A 23,913-nucleotide genomic window follows, 5' to 3' on the forward strand; every position below is an offset into this window, starting at 1 on the left:
CACATCATTGCACATCATTTCTTTATTTGAATATCTGAAAAATGATTGACACAGTTTGACAAGCATAAAATTTTATGTTTGCACCGACAAGGTGATTCCCAAAGACCTGTTAGCTGAAAACTTGGCATATCTCAGAATATTGTGCAGTGTGTACTTATAAAACTTGAGGAAACTGGACAAGTAGAGGACAGAAGAAGAAGTGGCAGACCCAAAAAAACTACCTACTGCAAATGAAGAGTATCTGAAAGTCATGTCCTTAAGAAATAGGAAAAAATCCAGTAAAGAACTGACACAGGACCTGAGAGATCCATCTGGTCCTTCAGTTGATCCATCTACTGTTCGCTCAAGCCTCATCAGAAACAGTCTCACTGGGAGGGTGGCTGTCAGGAAGCCATCCTTGACAGGGAAATCAGGAGAAAAGGCTCTCAGCCTGGAGAACGATACCTGAAGACTACTTAAAGAAATTACAAGAAAGCTGCCTCAGAGAGTTCAGGCTGTATTGAAGAATAAATTAGTTCATACTAAATATTAACTTTCAAGCTTGTGAGAACTGTACAAACTCTATTTTTGCCTTAAATACTGTATTTCCACGTATGTCTGCACATTTCAATAAATGGCAGCACCCATTTTCCATTTCCTAGAAAAATATAAAGGAATAAAGGGTATCTCAAGACATTTGCAGGTATTGCATTCACACACATATACCTTCATAGGTTAGGTGAACATTGCACTTTTCCCTGTAAAAATTATTCAGTGCAAATAAATAAAAAAAAAAGAAGGCTTTTTACATAAGGATAGTTCATTCTTTAATTTTTGTTTTAGTTTTTGACTTTTTGTAATGAGACAGGAAAAATGTCATCAGGCACTTAAAGCGCTTATAATATTTTTACATAATAAAATATCCTGTGTAGTCTTTCAAAGTTTAAGACGCCATGCTGGATAAGTTGGGTTTATTATTCTCTGCACTACAGTGCTGTGCAGCTCCCAGACATTCTGCAGTTGATAAACTCACGGAAGGCTATTCATTGGAGGATTGTTGTTACATCTAGCTGTCACACATACAGAAAAAAAAGCTTATTGTGCACACATGCACTTGTGTTTATAAGCGTGCACATCTACTGTATACATGTGTGCACGCTCACTGTGGTTGTGTGGGGTTGCTGTGGTAACGGTGTGAAGGGGCACCCGGGCCCTGGTTGGTGGATATTCTCAGCATCTCTATGGTGCTATTAACCAATCGAAAGGCTCTGTGCTGTGCCCCAGAGAAAAAAAAAAGGGGGGGGGGGGGGGGGGGGGGGGGGGAGAGCACTGAAAGCAAGCAGAAAAGAGAAAAAGAGGGGGGATGGGGGTGTCGTTTGTGTCGCCTAAACATTGCATCATCACTCGAGTATAATACCAATCTGATTCTCACTTTCTTTTCTTCCTCTTCCCCTCACTCGTAGCAGCGTAACGGTAATGGAAAGCTGTCACTGATCGCATCATCTGAGCACACTTATCAGACAAATCTCTCCTCTCATGTTCCAGAGAGTTCTCCTCTTCCCATGAGGCAATGGGGCACTATTGTGTGGCCGGACTCGGACACATCCCTGCCCATAATATGCTCTCCTGTATGGACTTCTGCAAACCCAGCAGTTTTCTAAAGCTTTTATTGTTCAGCGTGTAAATCCCCCTCACACACAAACATGTTCCATGTTCTTTTGAACTTCCTAAACTCCCATCTTTCCTCTTTTGTCTGCGTTAACAGTCACTGCTTTTCATTACTTCTCTGGATATTTTCTAAAGGCAAAAATGTTCTGAATGTAGTGGCAGGATTTTCTGTATGTCTGTCCATCTCGGTTGCTGTTTCTGTGATTTTCTTACTCTTCTTCTGTCTCTCTCTTTTGCTTTCTCCATCTTTTTCCTGATGACAGTCACCCAAGCATGAAATCAATTTCTCATCTTGGAGCAGGATGACATTGGCAAGCCGCGTGTGCGATTTGGAGGCTAATGGCTAAACCGTATTATGCCAACACACCGCGGTGAAAATTCACTGCCTGCAGCCAATATCTTTATCTATCACTTGAGTTTATGAACTTTGAGATTAGAGTGTGTTTCCTCATTTGATTTTGCTCTTTCCTGACTGTCAAAAATCAGCTTGAGTGTGCAGGTTATTGCCCTTGACCACTGCTTTCATCTCCACTGCAAAACCATGACAAAAAAATGTTCCTCTTTTTTTTTTGCTACTTCTCCTCCTTTTCTGTCTTTATTCCATCCAGTCTGCTTTCTCCTCAAAAGGGCTGACTATGCCCCACTGAATAGTTCATGACCAGTCAGTCTTAAACAGTCTGACACTCTCAGTTACTTCCACTCACATTCTCTTGACATATAAAAGCCCGTATAGCCACCTCATTGATCATTTTATCCTCCCTCTGCCTTTGCCCACACGTATGAACCTTCTGCATGCTACATTACCATAATTCCTCTCTCATGCATTAGTTAGAGGAGGAACAGATCACTAATCATCTCATTTGAACCCATTATACTGCAGCTGATTATAGCATGAAAAAAGCAGCCACGCAATCAGCTTGAAAATATCTCGAGAAAAAAAAAAAAAAGAAGTCTGGAAAATGCTGAAGACAGAAGCCAGCTCATAGAATGATTAATCAGCTCCTGAATATATGTGTCCTATAGCACGTCTCAGCAGCTGGCTATAGTGTTTGATGATGGAGTGTTCTATTACTGCTATATGGGCTGACTAGTGCATACTGGTCCAATGACATAGTGACCACATTTACCCAAAGCATAATTGGCACTCTTAGATTCCAGCAGTAACAGAGGGGCCTGTCAGTGGCACAAGCATAAGGCTAACTCAAATGTAAAACAAATAAAGGGCAAAATAGGTGCTTTCTTCCCGTGCAGCCAAACTCACAGACCAACAAAGAACACAGAAGCAGAGAAGCTAATATCCAACCAGAAAAGGAGACAGATGCAAACACAGACACATTCGCACATAAACTGCAAAGCTGCTCCCAGTAGTTATTTATTTTCTGATACAAAGCAGATTTCTCTCATAAAACAGTGCTAAGGGGAACAGCAGATTTATTCAGACAGGTCAGATAAATACTTGACTGCTCTGTTAATGCTCCCTCTCTAGCTCATATTCTCACCGGGGCTCTTATAAAACAGCAGCATCTTTGGCTCTTTCTCTGCAGATCTGTCTCAGTCAGTCCAGCCTCCCTTTGGATGCCATCATAACAACATCAGCCTACTGTATTGTAATGCCCTTGCTCTCTGAAGGCAAGGGAGAGACTGTAATAGAGAGAAATAATGTGGGGAGTACAAAAAAAAAAAAAGACAAATGGAGAGGAATAAAGAGGAAAAACAAAGAAAGCAAGGTTATGAGGAGAAAGAGAAAGACAGACACAGAAAAAGAAAAAAACGTGGGGGGTTAAAGGAAAGGGGAGCTTCCTGTAGCTATAGCAACCGCTGGTACGCCGGTCCAATCACCACGCCAATGCATGGTTGCTAGGGAGAGATTCCGGCAGAGGGAGAAGGGAGTGTGGCAAGGAAGTGGCGCTTTTCCCTGACGACTCTGGATTTGGTTCAAATGACAGAGATTATTCCTCTGCTCGTTTCTCCCAAAGTGTCTTGGTCCAGAGGGCTTTCACACACTGAGACCCGTTTCTGTTTCTTGTATGTGTGTCTGTGTTTGTGTGTGTCTGTGTGTTTGCTACAGTGAGGTGCAGCTTCCTAGGTGTGCAAGTGTCTGGTTTACCATCCAGAAATCACGGGAGAAGGAGTGATTTTGCGACGGTAAAGAAGATGCTGTGTTGGACAAACACATTTGGACACTAAAACAGTACATCATCTGTATCGATAACTGGAGCATTTTCAGGGCTTATTACAAAGCCTCATCTCTAGCAACGTGCTTGTCTCTGTGGGTCTGTAATCTCGTTCACGCCTGTTTTCCCATCCCCTCAGAATCTCTGATCAGCTCTCTTAGGGTTAAAAGCTGAAGGCCTCAGCAGCAGGGCTGGTCTGCTGGTATGAAGAGACTCCACTGGGCAACCATCTGTCTACATCAACTACAGCAGCCAAATATGAGGGAAGCCCTGCCACTCATGCATGAGTTCTCTCCGCTTTAGCCTTTAGCTGCCTGCCCGCCTCCTGCTCCTCTTGCCCTCTTCTATAAAAACATCTCCTTCTGTCTTATATTACTGTTTTCCTTTAGCCGTGCTAGAAGGAGAGCTCTAGGTATGGCAGCACTGACCAGATGGTCCAGACTAAAATATCCAAAAACTACTTGATGGATTTGATTGATATTTTATACAGTCACTGATCATTGTAGGGGAATCAACCCTACTAAATATGCTGATTCATCAGAAGTTTATTTTGTAAATCAGCTTGATGGATTGTCACAAATTTGGTACAAATGTCTAAATTCTTCCTAGACAATGAAATCATGCTATCATCAGCTGACATGTTTGGCTTGTCATCAAGACTAATGCTAATTAACAAGCTTTAGCATGCTAATAGATGAAAAATAAATGGTGTGCATTGTAAAAATATGCACAAAAGGCCAACCCGTGTTATCAGTGCAACTGTACCCCTGTTAGTAGTATTGAGATTGAAGCACAGAGCTGCTAGTGTGCCTTTTGTCTCTCTCCTCTTCCTGTTTTGTCTGACCCCTTCTTCCACCACCCCACGATTTGGCACAACTTGAGAAAACACATTATTTACTCTTGAAGTGTCCCCTCCTGTCAGAGAGGCTCAGATCCGGGGGGACAGGGAGAGGGCAGCTAGGGCCCCATGTTGGTAGCACAGATGTGCGTCTGAAGTACTTTCTCTAATGGAACTTGTCACTGCCCTGCTACTAAATGTCCCTTTGCTAAATTGCCTGTGGTTGGCTGTATTATCCTGAAAAAGCCCTGAAAATTAGCACAATGCTGACAGCAATTAAAGTGTGCTGTGAGGGTATTTTATAGTACTGCAAAAGCATGTCCATTCACCTAATAGAACATTATGAAGGCCTAACAGTGGCATAATTAGCAGTGGGAAGAGTCACAGTGAGAGAGAGAGAGAGAGAGAGAGAGAGGGACTGGAGTGGGATTGGGGAGAGAAGAGAGACACTGTAAAAGATTGCATTGAGGTGCAGCTCCGTAGTGGTGGGAAGAGAGGGTGCAAATTGAGATAAAGTGCAGACCTTGTGCTCAGAGCCACAAAGATTTGGAAGCAGTCTTGAAACGGAAAGGCAAAGAAAGAGAAGGGGAGGGATGGGGGGTGGGGTGGGGTGGTGTCAGGACTATTTTGGGGTTCCGGCCTGGGCTGACTTTCAGAAGGGAATTTTAATTGCGTCTGTTGGCTGGAGATAAATACCCAATCAGGCAGACCCCCCGTGGATGCCTAATCAGTGCAGTTATAATGACCACAGCTGCAGACACCAGCCTACATGCTAACCTCTAATAAGGAGACTTATGATCTCTGGATGCTTCCTGCGCTGCCAAAAAATGAAATATATCAAGGAGAGAAACAGCATCTTTCAGTTTTCCTCATTAGCAGGCCATAAAATGAGCAAATAGACGAAATTGAGTGTTTGATCTAATTTAGTTCTGCAAAGCTGGTTTTTATTTAGACTTTTAAGTGACAGTAAATTGAACAATGTCTCCACACAATAATAGTTGTTTCTTACACAAACAAACAAACAAAGCAGAGTCTTTTTATTAACTTTTGAGTTTTGTATGTCAGTGTGGGATGTGTACAGTAAAAATCCCCACGGCATATTCAGAGGATATTAAAAGAGACCAGAAAAGTTTTCAGTCGGTTGTACTGGGCTCTCGTTTTTATGGGTGTGTGCCCGCACCATGTGGTGCTGGTTGTGTGGCTGTAACCAAAATCTTTCTTCTTGGAGCCAAGCTAGGCCACAACTGTGCAGCAGCAGAGACACCGGCTTCAGTCCCAACTCCACCCACAGCGCTGGCACGTAAAATTTTGAGGGATGAGCTTAGAAACTATTCTTGATGGTCACGGCTGAATTGAGAGCATTTGAAAAGCAGAGGGACTCCTTCCAAGTATACTTCTAAAAGTGGAAACACTTTTAAGCAATTGTGAAGAATTGCACTTTTTCAAATATCTAAAAAGTAAATTTATAAAGGATACTTATAATTTAATCTGATGTAATAATTCCATTCATAATAATAGGCATCTTTGTAGTTACAGGAATATGCTGTAAAAGAAAAAAAAAAACAGATAGGTCTTTAAATGCAACAAAAAGAGTAAGCAAATGTTAATACGTGAGCTGCAAAATGCCAATTTACATCAGTAATGTCTGCCGATATTTGTTTGTTTAGGTTAGAACTAAATAAGTCAGAACCTGGCTGCAGAACATCAGATTCTCACAGGTGGGGTTTGGTATTTACAGCCCCCGTGTGCCTCCGAATGAGCCGCCACCAGAACCACCACCACCTCATCATTCAGACTGGGACCTAGCTGTCTCTAGGGCAACCGTGGAAGGTTTATGCCCTCCTGGCAACTGAGTAAGGGGGACGTCCTTTGCAGTGCATCCAGCCAATCGCCCAGTCTGAAGGAAACAGTGCCATTAGCCAACAGGTGAACCATCCATCCAGCTCATCCAATCCAGGCTGAGCAGATCTGTTCAGCTGGCTGTGATTTGGTCAGGCGTCCGTATGCTAATGGATACAGTGCATTAGGCTAATTGAGCAGATTTCACTCATTTAGAAATCAATCTGGGTCGAGACTGAAAAGCAAGTCATTCTGAGAAAGATGGGGGGGAGAGGGGGGGGAGTAGAAGAAAAGAGAAAGGCAAGAGAGAACCAGAGAAGATTAAACCAGTAAATTGACTTCAATTTAGTTTGAGATGATGAAAACATTGTTTTCATTAAGTGAATGGCATTTCAAGACACAATGATTTTTTTTTTTTCCGTGGTGAAAACCTTAATAGATGTGGAAATATTTACCCTCTCATTCCCTTTTTTCCATAAACTGAACTGGATAGCCTGTGATTTGGGTTTCTGGTAAGAGCTTTAGTTAGTCTGGCTCAAACTGCAGTCGAGGCACTTTTCTGAAGCTCTGTGCCATTGTTCAGTGGTTCTGGAAATGTGGTTGGCGTATGCACACACACACATTTAAATAAACAAGCTATTTTATATCTGAGAGCTGTGGACCTCCTCATGGATCTTCTTTTGCTCCTTCTACTGCAAATCTGCAGCCACCTTTCCACTATGCCAGTGAGATGTCAAAATGATAAAGATCTGCTGTGATCATGTCTCAGTGTACACGTTGCCCAATTCCATCACACTATCTCTGCATATGCAGCGTGCCACCTCATCAGGGATGGATTTATGTGTTTCCATCCTCCTGAGGGAGATTGTTTTGTTTTTAAGTGAGGGCCCATTGATCTTTTATTACACCATTAAGTCAATGCTCTCCACTCATAAACAGCTTGAGATTAAATGAGCCCCTTTGAAGGTTTTATGTGTATGTCTGTGTGTCTGTGAACTCACAGCCTGCCAGCAAACACTGAAAACTGGATGGCTGGTGGGAGCCAAGTACTGCCTGGAGCAGCAGCCCAATCTCTATAGTGTATGGCCAGTATAAAACCATTTATTATCACTAAGTTATTGGTATTGAAGGTGATTCATGCCACCATAAGATGAGTGACGCCTTGGTAAATTAAAATGTTTATTTACTGTGGCAGTCATTTAACAGCAGCGAACCTGATAGTTAACCTCCCGATTTTCCCGAAAGCTTATATTTCCTTTACATGTTGTGATAATAGTCAGTGGTTGGGCTTCACTGTAGAAACACTGGAGAGTTTCTCATCAGTTACCAGTTAACATCATGCCATTCATACATCCATCCATTTTTTAAACTGTTATTGAGCTTAGGGTTGTGGGGCAGGCTACAGCCTATCCCAGCTGTCATAAGACAAAAGGTACACCCCTGCACAGGTCATCACGCCATCAGTAGTTGATTAAAGCAGTTGAGTGAAAATTAAACACACACGCAGAAACACGCACATACTGCCATTCAATTTTTGAAACTCTTGTTTTGTGTTGTTATGGGAAGCATATGCTGAATGTGTTTCTGACTCACTGACCATTGCTTCCAACCCAAGACCTCCTGTTCTACCGGGGATATGTGATGTGTTTCTGCACTAAGGTCCAACAACACAACAAGTTCACCTAATCTTTTTGGGGTCATTTATGCAAGAGTCTCTGTGTTCAGTAGGTGTTGTGTTCCACACGACACAAGCACAATAACACAGTCGTGTCAAAAGTAGTTTATTAATGATTACCAAGATAGTTTATATATTTTTTAATACTTAAGTGGTGATTTTCAGATGTCCTGAAAATTCTTTCTGTGTGTAGTGACAATTTAACAGTCATTTATCGTCTCATGGGATATTTTTCTTCTCTTTTTGTGTTTGTTTGTTTGAAATCTAACTTTTGGCATATTTTGTTAATTACCTATGCAGTTCTGTGAAAACTAAGTACACCCCATGATTGAAGACCTTGTAGAACCACCTTTAGCAACAATAAATTGAAGTAAACATTTTCTGTTTGACTTTATCAGGGTCTCATATTGTAGGAATTTTGCCCCTCTCTTCTTCACAATGTTGCTTCAGATCATTGAGGTTTGTGGCTGTTTGTTTATGCACAGGTCTCTTAAAGTCCCACCACAGCATTTCAATCAGGTTGAGGTCTGGACTTTGACTGGACCATTGCAACACCTTGACTTATTTTCAGTCATTCTGTTGTAGATTTGCTGCTGTGCTTGGGATCATTGTATTGTTGCATGACCCTATTTCAGTCGAGCTTTAGCTGTCAGAGAGATAGCCTCAGACTTGACTCTAGAATACTTTGGTAAACAGAGGAGTTCATAGTCAACTCAATGACTGCAAGGTGCCCAGGTTCTGTGGCAGCAAAACAAACCGAAATCATCACCCCTCCACCACTGTGCTGGCAGGTGGTATGAGGTGTTTGTGCTTATATGCTATGTTTGGTTCTCACTAAAGGTAGTGAATTATGGTCAGACATCTGCACTTTGGTCTCGTCTGTCCAAAGGAGATTTTTCTAGAAGTCTTGTGGTTTGTTCAGATGCAACTTTATAAATCTAAGCCATCCTGCCATACTTGTTAAGTCTTTTTCTGATTGTACTGTCATGAACTTTAACATTTAACATGTTAACTGAGGTATGTAGAGCCTGAGATCTAGTGCTTGTTTTTTTTTTGCAGTTTCTCTGAGAATTGCACGGTCTGTCCTTGGGGTGAATTTGCAGGGATGTTTCTACTCCTGGGAAGATTGTGACATTGTGTTAACACACACCTGAATGCTCCAGACCAGCAAACTGCTTATAAATGCTCACACTTGCTGGTTCTCAGTTAATCAAGTGCATTTACTGTAGCAGCGCCTGGCTGCTACTTACGCTCTTAATTCATGTTGAAGCATTAAGGGCGTACTTAGTTTTTGGTAGAACTGCAGAGAGACTCATGAAAACTTTCTTTTTCACATGATCGTGATGGTCTGAGGTGTAGAAAAGTACAGATTATGCACTTCTCTGGAGGTTACACTCTTATAATAATCAGTAGTTATGAATAATTAATTAATTAAGGTACTACTGCCATGTGCATATAAGCATACAACTCACCTGCTTTGGGGACGTATCCTGTAGTGAACCCTACGCCAGGAAAGACGCCTACAGTACAAACAGCCTGAAGCAACAAATTCAACTTGTCAAACTAGGATTACATCATGGTTAGTGACATTAACAACCTTAAACATATAAACTGTCTATAGACAGTGTAAACTACATATAGACATTTTGGTGCTGAAATGTGGAAAAAAAAGGACATTCAGATTTTGCTTTGTGCATAGAAAAAAAGACCCTCATTTCATATTAGATCATTATGCGCAAAGGCAGGCAACCATCTGCATATTTACCACCTGACCTGTTACATAGTGGTTGTAGTTATGTCACATGATAATTGTATACAATGCAGAAGCCTAATTACAGTGCAAGTGTCAGCAAGTGAGTAAGCAATGGGTCAAGGCTATAATCCCAAAACAGAAGGGGAAATTCCGCATTGGTAAAGGTTTATGTTTATGTTGTTTTCAAGAATTTCTCATTTGGTTGAAACAGTTTTTAAAAAATGTTTATGCATGTACTGGTGACCTTCATTAGTGTAATGTATATCAGATAAGAGCAGTTTTTTTCAGTCACAGGTTCCAGTAATCGTCAGCTTTTCCTGTTGGTAAACCACATAGGAAGAAACCAGAGACCACACTGGCCACTGATCTGTGAAAACACCTCTTAGCTATTTTGTTACACCCACTGGAACTCCCTCTCAGTTACACAGCACAGGGCTGTAGCACATACTGTCTGCTTAGGATATACAACATATAGAAACACATACACAAACTGAGTACTTACCTTGTGCATACACAGCAAGAAATGTTTATGTCTTGTCCAGTGAAATGTAATGAGACTGTATTGGATGTTCTGATGATGCTGGAAGCTTGTGGTTTGTTGTTTTGTCTCCTTCTTCACATTGTTTAGCACAAAATGACTTTTCCACTGATTATATCATTATATTCCCATCACTGCAAATTGGCTCGCCACTGCCTGGAACTGAATAACTTCCCTAGCAGCCGTGTGTGAAGACATACAGACACACAGCACAAGCAAGCACACACACACACACACACACACACACACACACACACACACACACACACACACACACACACACACACACACACACACACACACACACACACACACACACAAACAGGTAAAAAGGAGGGTGCTCAGACTGAATGATAAAAATGTTGACTGAAAAATCATGTTTACGTTGTGGAATAAAACAGAGAGAAAGAGCACGTGACAGAAAAAGAAAAATGAGTTTACTTCAATTGGAAAGCCAAAAATAGAATCTAAAACAGAAATATAGAATACTATTTTATATGCCTTACTATTCTCAGTGTCCCACTTTCACTCTCTCCCACCATTCTGTCCACAGTGTGTAAATGTGATTTAGCACAATCTGGCTTCTTCCAGAAGAAGGGCGAATACATCTGCACGGCAGACTATCAGCGTTTGTATGGTACGCGCTGTGACCGCTGTGACACCTTCATCACAGGAGAAGTGGTCTCTGCTCTGGGACGCACGTACCACCCCAAGTGCTTTGTCTGCAGTGTTTGCAGGTATGCATGTTCCTTTTCACAACACACACACACACACACACACACACACACACACACACACACACACACACACACACACACACACACACACACACACACAGAGCAGAAGAACGTTCTGAAATATAAATTTTAGCTCATCAGGTCCTTGAGCTCATGAGCTCAGGGGATCAGTGATGGCCAGTCCGTCTGTCCACAGTTCACCACAAGTCACAGCAACTGCTATTCCTACAGTGTTGGACAGAATTTAATCACTTTTACACACAAAGACAACAATGACTCTCTTTTTTGCTCTGTTTTAGTCTCCACCTATTCAGAATGGCTAAACAATCACTCCCAGCAAGATGCTATGCTCACCTGCTAGCTGATCAGAACTGTTAACCTTTGGAAAGCAGGAAATATGTTATGACTTCATCTAAATAAAAGTTGCCTATGCATATTAGTTACCTTAGTTATTCTTGATTATCTTGAAATTGTATATATATATATATATATATATATATATATATATATATATATAGTATAGAAAAACATTATAGTGTTGTCAGTGTTAGCCACTACTAGTAGCATGCACTCAGCCTGCAGCTTTATGTATTGCATAATAAATGTGTGAGACCTGTTATTTGACTTCTGTAGAGTATCTGTACTTTTCTTTATATGACTTTTTTAGTCATTTGTTAGAGAACAGCATGATAGATGCGACGGGCAAAAGAAAACAGATTGTGGAGGTGCTGAATAAGAAATGCTTGGTTGTTTTTTACTTTTCAGCTGTGAGTCACTATTTTTAGCCTCATGACCATGCAGTCATGCTTGAAATGATGCAGCAGAAGTTGCATCTTTAAAAGCAAGAAACAGTAAATTGTCTGTTTTTGTTTTCATGGGGGATTTAATAATTAACTTATGATTCATCTTCAAAATGTAAACAAACGTATGATTGGAAATCTCAGGCAGTCTGTTGTTTTGCTTAGTCGAGACATGATAGGAGAGCTGACCTGGTGTATCACGTTTTTAGGCTTAGTAAAAGTAGGTCATCCCTCCCATGACCTCCATTGGTGTTCACGTTAAGCATCACTGTTGGCTCCTTTTCTTATTTTATTTAACCATGTCACTATATGTGTACATGCATGCTATACTGTATATATGGGATGACAGGTCTCTCATTTGCTTTGATGTAGTGTAGATTTTAGATTTTAATGGCCTTTATTTACAGCAGTGAGTGGCTCCATAGTGTAGTGGTTTACACACTTGCCTAACAACTGGAAAATCTCTGGTTTGGTCCTGGGAGAAGACACAAATCCCTTGGGGGTTGTGTCCGGAAGGGTACCTGTTGTAAAAATCAGCCAAATCAAATATGTGGAGCCACCTGCTATAGTGACCCCTTGTAAATAAAGGAGCAGCCTTTAAGCTTACTTATAGTATTCTCTTCCAAGAGAGTAGAGATTGTTGTCGGGTATCTGCTTGACATTGCCTGATACCCAGCACATTCATACCCAGCAGCTGTGGGCATAAAAAAAATGAAATGACACCAACTGGCCAGAGACAGGCAGTGAAGCAGCCCTGGCAGTGACAGGGGATGTGTGTGTGTGTGTGTGTGGGTGTCCATGTGCATGTGTTGTCAGTGTATGTGGAGTAAACTAGAAGAGACAGCAAGAAGCCAAAGGGTGAATCTCTTCTTTCGTGCTCCGTCTGCCCCCTGTCACATTGCTGACTGTTCCTGCTTGTACGTCCTTTCTTCCCTTCATCTTTCACTCCTGTCTTCCTTCTGGACACACCTCCCTTGCTCTTGCTCCTCTTCATCATTCTCATTATTCACAAATAATAATCTTTGCGCTCTTAATCATCCGCCACATCACATTGTCTTCCTTCATGTCCTCATCATTATTCCACTTTGACTTCTTTGTCATCACTGCCTCGGCTCTAATGAAGGCCGATTGCAAGTTTCACTTTTCCATGTGAATGCTTTTTTAAAGCAGTGATGATCAAAGCAAGAGGACATACCCCTAAAGCCAGAAATAGCTTTACTTTTTGGGCCAGTTAAGGGGAAAAAAAAGCATTAAATATGTAAACACAGTAAATTTTTAAAGGGCTGCAAAAGGCTGACAAGGCAAGAGTGTCTTGAGGGAGTGAGAGTAACACACAGGTAAAGGCAAGGTCATACACGCACTAAGATGCTTTTCTGCACCATCATAACATTTCTGGTACTTGGTTCTGCTGAACTATAAAATGTGACTGCTATGTTCAGACATGTAGAAGACATTTAGTCTGTTGTGATTGGAGCTGGATACAACTACAGACCTCAAAAGAGATGCCATGTATAAAAATTAGATAGGGCCAATATATCATTCGGGCTCTATTAGTATCAGCCTTTATAATGGTTGATAAATGAAAATGAAAAAAGTAAAGCAAAAATGGGAGAAAAATGGGAGGAACACCCTGCAACTTCCCTGTCTGCAACATTTGATTGGAACACCACAAACACAATGACCAGCTCATACGAACAGTCAGGCAGAGCTTGAATGAGGGATGACTTTTTGAATCAATAAAACAATATTATGGCTCATCTGTTCATCTGTTCTGCTCTCCTGTCTCACCTTTCATGTTTGGATGTGGCTATTCTGTGAATAAAATAAAGACACAAAGGCTCAAATCTACAATATGGCGTTAGCAAAGACAGACAGTGAGACAGAAGACTTTATACGTGCTCGCTCTGAACACCTCCAAGCGTCTGGACGCGGATGTGCTGCACTCATGTGTGCTGACTGGGAGCCCTGCTGGAGACTCAAGCCTCCCTCTGGGTCTTGGCTCTGGCTCCAGGCCTCGGTGGGGGAGTAAAAGGATTATTGCCATCTATGTCTTTTACACAGCCTTCTCTAAGCCTTTTAGCTTCCCATTCATTCTCCCTGGTCATAAGGAAATCAATCTGTCTCCTTGAAAAGGAGAGGAAAGTGAGGCAAAACAGTGCATCATGATGTGGTAAATTTGATTTCATTGGTGTTGCCTGGTTGTTGTATTCTCTGCCTGTCAGCACGCACATGTTTTTATTATTCTTTATTTCTTTAAACCCTTGAAAACAGTGACCTGGTGGCATCAGCTGTGTAGGGAGGGCAAACTGAATGGCTAGACTGAGAGAGAGCAACAGACAATTAAAATCAGTATGCGCTCCACGAAGTCTCCCTAATAAGTTTTTATTCTCACTGAGAGAGCTAGTTTTCCTTTCAGAAGCCTGTTGCATTATCGCCTCTTTAATCACAGAGCACCCAGGTGCTCCTGTAACAATCAGCATCCTATTAACCCATCATCACAACTGTTTGCAAATGTTTTTTTCAGTTTCACAGAGGATGTCAGACTGCATTCAGCTCGTCTCAGCAGGATTATGGCCTGTCTGTCACAGAATCATGTCCCTGCCAGCACCCATTTGTTATTTCAATGAATACACTAGACTTGGATGTAAACACAGCATTACTGCAGGCATTTTAACGCCCATTGTGCTCCGCTTTCTAATTCTCTTCTCTGTCTTTTTTTGCCTCCTCAGTAAACCCTTTCCAATCGGAGACAGGGTGACGTTCAGTGGAAAGGACTGCGTGTGCCAGCAGTGCTCCCACACACTTGTCAAGTCAAATGAACCGATCAAGATCCACGGGCCCAGCCGTAAGTCCAGCGCCCACCTCACTCTGTCCATTCTGTTTAGGGCCACCAGGCACTACGGTGCACTAAAGCTAATGCGACATGTCCATGAAGCCTACTTTGCTCATTTAGCTAATCATGTGTCTGTCAAATCAGTGCTCCAACCTGTCGCGTTGATCTGCCAGCTGAGAATTATGCAACACAAGCAGACACATCCTCCATTACTGCCAACAATAAACACACAGGGAACAGAGGTTTTGTTCACTGCACGTTCACACATATATCATTTAGTCTCCCCAGTTAATTGTTTTCATGTAAATTCAGAGTCTTCTTCACACACTAAGGTTAATTATGGAGTTTCACAGAGTTCTGTGCTGGGACCAAATTCTATTTACACTATACATGCTTCCCTTAGGCACTATTATTAGAAAGTATTGCATACATTTTCATTGTTATGCAGATGATACCCAGTGTTATCTATCCATGAAACCAGATGACACACATCAATTAGTTAAACTGCAGCAATGTCTTAAACACATAAAGGCCTGGATGACCTCTAATTTCCTGTTTCTAAATTAGGCTAAAACTGAGGTTATTGTACTTGGTCCCACAAAGCCTAGAAACACAGTGTCTGACCAGATACTTACTCTGGATGGCATTATCTCGGTCTCCAGTAACACTGTGAGGAATCTTGAAGTCATTTTTGACCAGGATATGTCCTTCAATGCACATATTAAACAAATATGTAAGCTACAATATATCTAAAATTCGAAACATCCTGTCTCAACATAATGCTGAAAAGCTTATTCATGTATTTATTACTTCTAGGCTGGACTAATTCATTACTTACAGCCTGTCCTAAAAGCTCCCTGAAAAGTCTTCAGTTGATCTAAAATGCTGTAGCTAGAGTACTGACAGGGACCAGAAAGAGAGAGCAGATTTCTCCTATATTGGCTTCTCTTCATTGACTCCCTGTTAAATCCAGAATAGAATTTAAAATTCTTCTTCTCACATACAAGGTCTTGAATAGTCAGGCTCCATCTTATTTTAAAGACCTTATAGTCCCATATCACCCCAACAGAGCACTTTGCTCTCAGACTGCTGGCTTACTTGTGGTTCCTAGGATACTTCAGAGTAGAATGGGAGGCAGAGCGTTCAGCTTTCAGGCCCCTCTTCTGTGGAACCAGCTCCCAGCTTGGATTCGGGAGACAGACACCCTCTCTATTTTTAAGATTATGCTTAAAACTTACCTTTTTGATCACGCTTATAGTTAGGGCAGGATCAGGTGACCCTGAACAATCCCTTAGTTATGCTGCAATAGGCCTAGGCTGCTGGGGGGGTTCTAATGATGCACTGAGTGTTTCTTTTTCATTCACCTCTTTTCACTCTATTTATACACCATTCTGCATTTAATCAATAGCTATGATTAGTCTCTGCCTTTGTTCCACAGCATGTCTTTTGTCCTGTCTCCCTCACCCCCAACGGGTCACGGCAGATGGCTGCCTCTTCCTGAGCCTGGTTCTGCTCAAAGTTTCTTCCTGTTAAAAGGAAGTTTTTCCGTCCCTCTGTCGCCAAGTCCTTGCTCATATTGGGTTGTTTTGATTGTTGGGTTTTCTCTGTAATTATTGTATGGTTGTTACCTTACAATATAAAGCGCCTTGAGGCGACTGTTGTAATGGCGCCATATAAATAAAATCGAATTAAATTAATAACATAAATAATGAGCCCACTACCTTGTGTGTTACTAGATCTTAAAATTCTTCTTCTCACATACAAGGATCTAGCCATGGTAATTTGGGGTTTGTGAACAGTTTGAAGACTCACATTGACTCACATTGGACCCGCCCCAGCTCATTTACAACCAAGATGGTGATGGTGGAAACACATGGCAGAAACCAACGGGTGACGTCACATTAGCTACATCCATTTTATACTCTCCATGATAAAACCTGCGGAAGAATGATGCAAAAAGACACAAACTATTTAAGATGGCTGGCTTACTCCTGGTATCAGAGCTGGATGATCTACATTCAGTAGTGGAGAGGAGAATGGCGTCTTAACGCCTCTCGGATCTCCTCTTCCTCTTCGAGGCTTTCTACAGTCTGCAGTCTCCTTGCTGACTGGAGGAGCACATTCAGGAAAAAGCTTAACAACAACAAAATACTTCACTTAAGGTCATAGAGAGCTCTTCCTTCCTCATTTCATCCAGATATGGATAATTCCTCCTTCTGCAAATCTTCCTGCAAATGTTACGCGAGAGTGAAGTTATTTGTCTTCTTCTTGTTATTTAAAATGACAAATTGTGATCATACAGCAGCGGGACAGTGACTGATAGTGAATCATTTGTTAAGCGTAGCATACAGACAGAAGTCTGCTGCTCACTGGCTGTTCAGTAATAACAGATGGCGAAGAGGCAGTGAATAACAGTCCTCCCCAGATTGCTCCATTCAGGAGAATAAAATCCAAACAGCTCCCCAGGTACATGTTCATCACTCCGTCTTATGAGGATGCAGTGTGTGCAGACGGGACACAGCACAGACACGGAATGCGCTGCCTCATTTTGTATAACAATCAGGGTATTTAAGAAGGTAAATAAATGCTTAGCGTGCAAAAGTGTTAGAAAAGAAAAAGGCATTGAAAGGCATTGAGCCAGGGAGAGAATTATTAACGTTTGCTATCGTATACACCAGAAATTAAATTTTCCAGATTTGTAGTACTGTGCAAAAATATTGAGCCACCCTTCATTTCTTTATACTTTGCTAGGGAAATGAGAACTAGATGCAGCGATTTACTGAAACATGCAAACATACGTGGAAATACAGTATATAAGGCAAAAGCAGAGTTTGTTCAATTGTAAAGAGCTTGAACGTGAATATTTGGTGTGAACACCTTTATTCTTCAGCACAGCCTGAACTCTCTCAGGCAGCTTTCTTGTCATTTCTTTAAGCAGTCTTCAGGAACAGTTCTCCAGGCTTCTTGAAGGACATTCAAAGCTCTTCTTTGGATGCTGGCTGCCCTTTGTCATGTTCTCTGCCAAAATGATCCCACACTGCTTCAATAATGTTGAGATATGGGCTCCCTGGAAGCCAATCCAAGACTGATAGTGACTGGATAGAAAAGTATGTTTTTACTGCATTAGCAGTGTCTTTGGGATCATTGTCATACTGAAAAATGATGCCAATCAGACGATTTCCAGATGGTATTGCATTTCTCTTCTCAGTTCTGAGGAGGCTTCGGTGAACACTAGATGGATTAACTGAATCTCTCAGATCCTGTGTGAGGTCTTTGCTGGATTTTTTCCCCCTATTTCTTAAAGACATGACTTTCAGATATCTGCTGTAGATTTTCTTTTTCTTTTAGGCCTGGCTCTTCTTCTTTTGTTTCTTCATTTTTTTTCCAGCACACACAGCACACCATGTCGAGATATGCCAAAGTTCAATATGCCAAATATGCCAAACAGCTCTTTGGGAATCACATTGTTTGTGAAAACATAAGATTTTATGCTTGTCCAACTGTGTTATCTTTGGCATTTTTCATAGATTCAGCTGTAGCAATGGGAACAAATTATATTTGTTTGCAACAGGCTGCTAGTAACAATGTGCCTAAAGTTACAATTTAAAATTGCTTCTTTGCTAAGTTGTCTGTTATGTGTAGACACAACGCTGGCTTCTCCGTTGAGCTAAGTGCCTTTTTAATTCTTGAATGATTCATAGGTCAGTGTTAAGTGGATTAACCAAAAATAAATAAATAAATCATACTTCTGGAAAGAGTTAGGTACAAGGGCTGCAGTGAAAATGGGTGAAAAAGCATCCAATGTCAAAAGAAAAACTTTGAAAGACCTTCAGAAAGGCTGGAGACCTATTGCTCAAGACCACTTTAAAAATGACAAGAAGGTCTGGCTGACTGGGAGTAAAATATAAAGAAGAATGTTGCACAGTACTGTAATTTCACATCCTAACCCTTCATAAGAATTGGAATACTATTCATTCAGCATCAAAAGGTATATAGGGGATATTACTGTGGCATAAGAGCTGAGTGTGTATGCCAATGATGTAAACCCATCTTCCCTAGTTCGCTGGGCATCTTTGTTGCGTGTCCCCCCACTCACTCCTTTCATTTTCTCTCCACCCTGCCCACGTAAGAACAGAAACACCACCTTATGTGATAGATGAAGTCATATGTTTTGGGTCATGAGCTGTTACTTTTTTTTCATAATTTATGCCTTCCATTATTTAAAAATTTTTTGGGTGAAGGTGTGATGAGCAATAGCCTCATTTATTGTGCTTTTTTTTTGCAGACATAGCCGGCCACTCCTTGTCACAAATTTTGTTACATAATTGTAGATGATCTAATACCTATTTCCTTCAGTGGCTAAAATTAGAACTGTAGAATGACTCAGTAGAAAAACAGTCTGGGACTAAAACCCTCAGCAAAATCATCGCTAAATGACTTTTAAGATTGATTTGGACTGCAGAAACCCAGGTCTGTACACTGCAGTTTTTCACTGCAAAACACAGTTTGTCTTGGCTGACAAGGCAGAGTGAAGCGGTCCCTGGTGACTTACTCTCATGTGCAGTAGACCGGGTCAAAAAAGGTTAAGCTAAAGCCAGGCATCTATCTAATACAAACAAACAGAGGGGCGACCCTTTTTTAGGGCTTCTGACACTCAGCAGCCATGCATCACTTGCAGCCTCTGTGCTGTTCTTCATTCTTAGTGTTGGTCAGTAACACCTGCTGGGGCATCTTTCTGAGGGGAACTTGAATGTATGGACACTGTGTTTGTATAAAGTTTGAGAAGAAAAGAAACATATAGAGATTAGTGTGTCTCACATGCGGCAATGTTTAAGCCCGGGAGCTGTTTGGTGATATTTGCTTCCTCCCTGCATTCACTCATTTTTAACAGTGCTTACAGCAGAGTAGTACACCACACAGATCTACAACATCCCAAAGTAGCACAGGGGTTTTATTTAAGGTGGCGGCAGTGAAAAAAACTGCACTTAGTAGCTTAGTAAGTGCTTAAAGATGTACAGTTACTCCTTGGGCTCACTTTGCCTTTCTCTGTCTCTTACAGTTTCTCTCCTCTCCACAACATTTTAAAAACTCCTTATTTCTCTGCATCCCCCTTTTTGTCTCTTTCCCCTCTTTTTTTCTCCAGACTGTGCTGGATGCAGAGCCGAGATTAAGCAGGGTCAGTCTCTTCTGGCGTTGGATAAACAGTGGCATGTCAGCTGCTTCAGATGTCGGACCTGCAACATGGTCCTCACTGGAGAGTACATCAGCAAGTGAGTGTGTAAAGGGAAAAAAAAGACAGAGAAACAAAATGCCCTACAGTCTGTTTTTCTTTCTTTATAACACAAACTCTGCTCTTTCCTTATTTATCGCCAGTTTCCCCATACAAGGTGAATTGTGCATTTGACACACTACAGCAGAGTCTTTTTTTATTTTCTATGTTGCAGGGATGGAGTGCCATACTGTGAGGCAGATTACCACGCCCAGTATGGGGTGAAATGTGAGACCTGTAGCAGATACATCAGTGGAAGGGTTCTGGAGGTGAGAACGGAACCAGATTGATGCCACTGCTGCAGCACAGAAATCTAAATTGGAGTGAACTGCGGAGCGTAATCAGCGTTATCGTAATTGAGCAGTCGCATCGTGTGTCCTCTGCAGAGTTTAAGCCCCGCTGTGCTTCAGGGAGTGACTGACTTAAGATTGAGGGGTGATAAAAAATTTTGTTAAGCTTTACTAAACCAAAACCAATTGAGCTGCACTGCGTGAGCCCGATAGATCATCACAGCAGATCGACCGTTTCTACTTGAGGTTGAGGAGAACTCAAACCTCCCTCCACTCTAAGGAGCTAAAAAAAAAAAAAAAAAAAAGGCTAGACTCAGCCAAAACTTTGTGAAAAGAGTGGAGACAAAAAGGGAGTTTAAAAAAAGATCAGAGGCTAAAGAGTGAAGGGTGATGACAGAGGGAGACATGGAAAGCAGGATTAAAAATGCACACACTGAAGCGTTTTTTTAAAAAAGACTGCAGAAAGAGTCAGCAGCAAAGAAAGCCAAGGATCTACAGCAAAGAGTGGGAGATGGGCTTAAGAAAGACATGAAGGGAGAGTAATGAGGAGAGTAGGGCTGAAAATAATGAAAGTGATAAAGTGCAGATGCTAATTAAATGTTTTGGAAGAGTCTCCGGTGGGTGTTTTGTGTCTGATGGGACTTGAGGAAAGGGAGCAGACGTAGTAAAACTTTGTCAGGCACACACGCAAACACACACATGCACATACAGGGTCTTGTTGTCCCTCTGCTCCTTTTCCTGTCAGAATAGCTGGTGTAAAGTGCTTTGTTCCTGACTGTCAGCCTCTCTAGTCTATTTATAGACATGGGGACATGTCAGCCTTCATGCTGCAAGTCTCTCTCTCTCACTTTCTTTTCCCTCTACATCTGTGTCGTTTGTTCTCTGAACATGTGTATCTGTGCTCGCTTGCATTCAGTCTTCTGTCAGTATTTGATAGCATAATGATGCACTTCTTTAGGATGCAGCATGCATCTAGTCTGACTCGCAGGAAGTCTAATCCAGGGGATTTCATACCTAGACTTACAAATGCAGTTCATTAAGGCTTAAAAAAAAAAACCTTATTATTGGCACATTGACAGATACCGATAAGTCATAGAGGTGTCTGTTTAAAAGTGTTATTTTATTCTAATATTTGGAAATTTGCTCAACACTGCTGTTGTCATTATTTCTCTGCTGTCCAACCACTTAGATGATTTTTTTTCTGTGTCTGCATTGATAATTAGGCTTTTTTCACCGTGCAGTGCTTCTGTTTAACTTTCCAGAGCCAAAGGTTGTTAGTTTAATGAGTTGTTTTAGAGAAGATGGAGGAGGGGGAGATATAAAGAGGGCGAGCGGAAGGCAGAGGATCATAAAACCTTCTTTCTTTAGTTTCACTTAATGTCTCACTTCAGCAATACATTTTACAGCCTGTTAATGCCACCGGAGAGGTTCCTCATTAGAAATGGTAACAGCAGCTGCTTAGCTGATACTGCTTGACCACCAATGTAAACGCTCTGCTGCTTGGAAAGCAGAGACGGAAGTGCTGCATCCTCCCCGTGGCATTCCTGTTATAGTAACCTGAGTAGCTAGGGAGCGTGGTTAAGATGCATCTCAGATACAGTTAAGCCACCATGCTGTACAGTGGCCGTTCTTAGAGGGAGCTCACTCGTCAGGTACAGCTGATTTCCTGCAAATCCCATATGAAGAGCAGGAAGAGGCAGTGCAGCATAAAATTACATAAAGTACCCCACCATACACACTTAAACACGCGTGCTGGGGATGCTCGGCTGACACAGTTCAGGTCTCCTTGTTTGCAGTGCCTCTATAAATAGAAGGTCTCTAATGGTGTGTTAGGAAAGGCAGAGGTGATGGGACGGGGCCTCAGCCATCAGCTCCGCAGAGACACATATGAGAGACATCAGGAGCGTGATCATTTTCCGTGTCCATTTCAGCTGCACCATGTGTTTGAATTTGTTCCCCCGGGGTTCCCTGCATGTCCAAGGGCATATTTCACAATCTTATGTCCTTCACTTACATGACTCTTTATTGTAAACACACATGCACACGCATACACACACTTCCTCATGTGACAGACCTACAGGGATCTTTGCTCTAATTATGGGATGGGGGAGAATGGGTGGTGGCTAGCATGTGATTTCTGCATGCTAATGAAACAGCTACAGGCTATCCACTAGTGTCGTAATACTTTCTGAGGTCACTGGTGGTCAAATCATGCACAGTCAGAAAATATATGGAGACAATGACCTGTTCTAGGGGGGGTTTCTAGATTAGCCCTCAATCTGTGAAAATCCTTGTGATGATAATTTATATTCAGCCACATCTCTTTCTCCCTTCTCTCCTCCTCTCATCATAGGCAGGAGGGAAACACTACCATCCAACCTGCGCTCGATGCGTCCGCTGCAACATGATGTTCAAAGAGGGAGAGGAAATGTACCTGACAGGTCAAGCATCCGCACAATGACGTGCACATAAACATGCTTTAGAGCATGCTCACCCCTTTCAGAAAATGCTTGGCATGCGGGAACGCCCAACTAGTATGTGACTTGTCTCATTCTCTTGCTCTTCAGGATGCGAGGTGTGGCACCCGCTGTGCAAGCAAGCGGCGAGAGCAGAGAGGAGACTCAGGGTGAGGCTAGAGTTTCAGTTCAGTCTTTTTGTATTTATGTACTGTAGAGCATTTCAATGTGTTATAGAGGGAAACACGTGAGTTTTAGAAAGGAAATGTTCACATAAAATATGAAACTTCTTCACTATGTGAATGAACTCCCTTTGTCTGATTCTAACCCACAGCACAGACGCCTGTCAGAGGCCTCCATCTCTCCTCCGGGCTCCTCGATAGGCTCTCCCAGTAGAGTTATATGTGTAAGTAAATCATGACTCTGCAGCTTGTAGTCACTTTTGGTTGCCACACTGCCACCGAGCTTACCCTTGAAGCACCTTTGCTACACTAGAATCACGAGCACTATGCTTAGACTTGAATGGTCAAGCACCAGTACGAGAAGCTGCTCACTCCCTTGGCCTGTTCACTTGTCTGTGTCCTTAATCTGTGTTGTCATTGCTGATGTGCCAGACATCACATTTGATTTGAAATAAAACAATTATGATGCATTTAGAGTGCAAAATCTTATCTTTAGTGTAAAGGGTTGAACAGAAGTACTGCATTTATTGTTGAGGTATTACAGCGAATTCACAAAAGCATAAACTGATTATTTTAATGCTTTGACAAAAACGGCTTTGGAGACTTGAAGTCTGAATCTAAAGTACTCCCCCCCAAAAATATGAGTTTGCTCCTTTGCAAAGCTTTGCAAGTCATTTACTGATCTGTCTGCAGTTTTATTTCAAATTAAATGATAGAATTGTGAAAAAAAATTGTCACTGTCTTGGACCTAACCAGATATTTCATGCCCTTTTTCAGCATTTAGTTACCAAAAAGGACACACACATATATATAATGAAAACCACAGTCTACTTTGGGCCAGATTAGTGCTGTGATCTATTCTGAGTCCTGCGTGTTTTGAGG

At 41.7% G+C, this 23,913-nt stretch overlaps 1 protein-coding gene across 5 annotated transcripts in view; it reads left to right on the forward strand.

The window, feature by feature from the left end:
* ablim3 (actin binding LIM protein family, member 3) overlaps positions 1-23,913 on the forward strand; it is a 45,436-nt gene that overhangs the window by 9,800 nt on the left and 11,723 nt on the right. For all 5 annotated transcript variants that reach the window (XM_030739813.1, XM_030739814.1, XM_030739815.1 and 2 more), the window contains exons 3-9: positions 11,018-11,201; positions 14,731-14,846; positions 19,978-20,104; positions 20,279-20,372; positions 22,747-22,834; positions 22,961-23,019; positions 23,184-23,255. In XM_030739813.1, coding sequence (XP_030595673.1) covers positions 11,018-11,201; positions 14,731-14,846; positions 19,978-20,104; positions 20,279-20,372; positions 22,747-22,834; positions 22,961-23,019; positions 23,184-23,255 — 740 coding nt within the window. The remainder of the gene's footprint in view (positions 1-11,017; positions 11,202-14,730; positions 14,847-19,977; positions 20,105-20,278; positions 20,373-22,746; positions 22,835-22,960; positions 23,020-23,183; positions 23,256-23,913) is intronic.

The sequence above is a fragment of the Archocentrus centrarchus genome, chromosome 10 (genome assembly GCF_007364275.1).
Source record: "Archocentrus centrarchus isolate MPI-CPG fArcCen1 chromosome 10, fArcCen1, whole genome shotgun sequence".
NCBI lineage: Eukaryota > Metazoa > Chordata > Actinopteri > Cichliformes > Cichlidae > Archocentrus > Archocentrus centrarchus.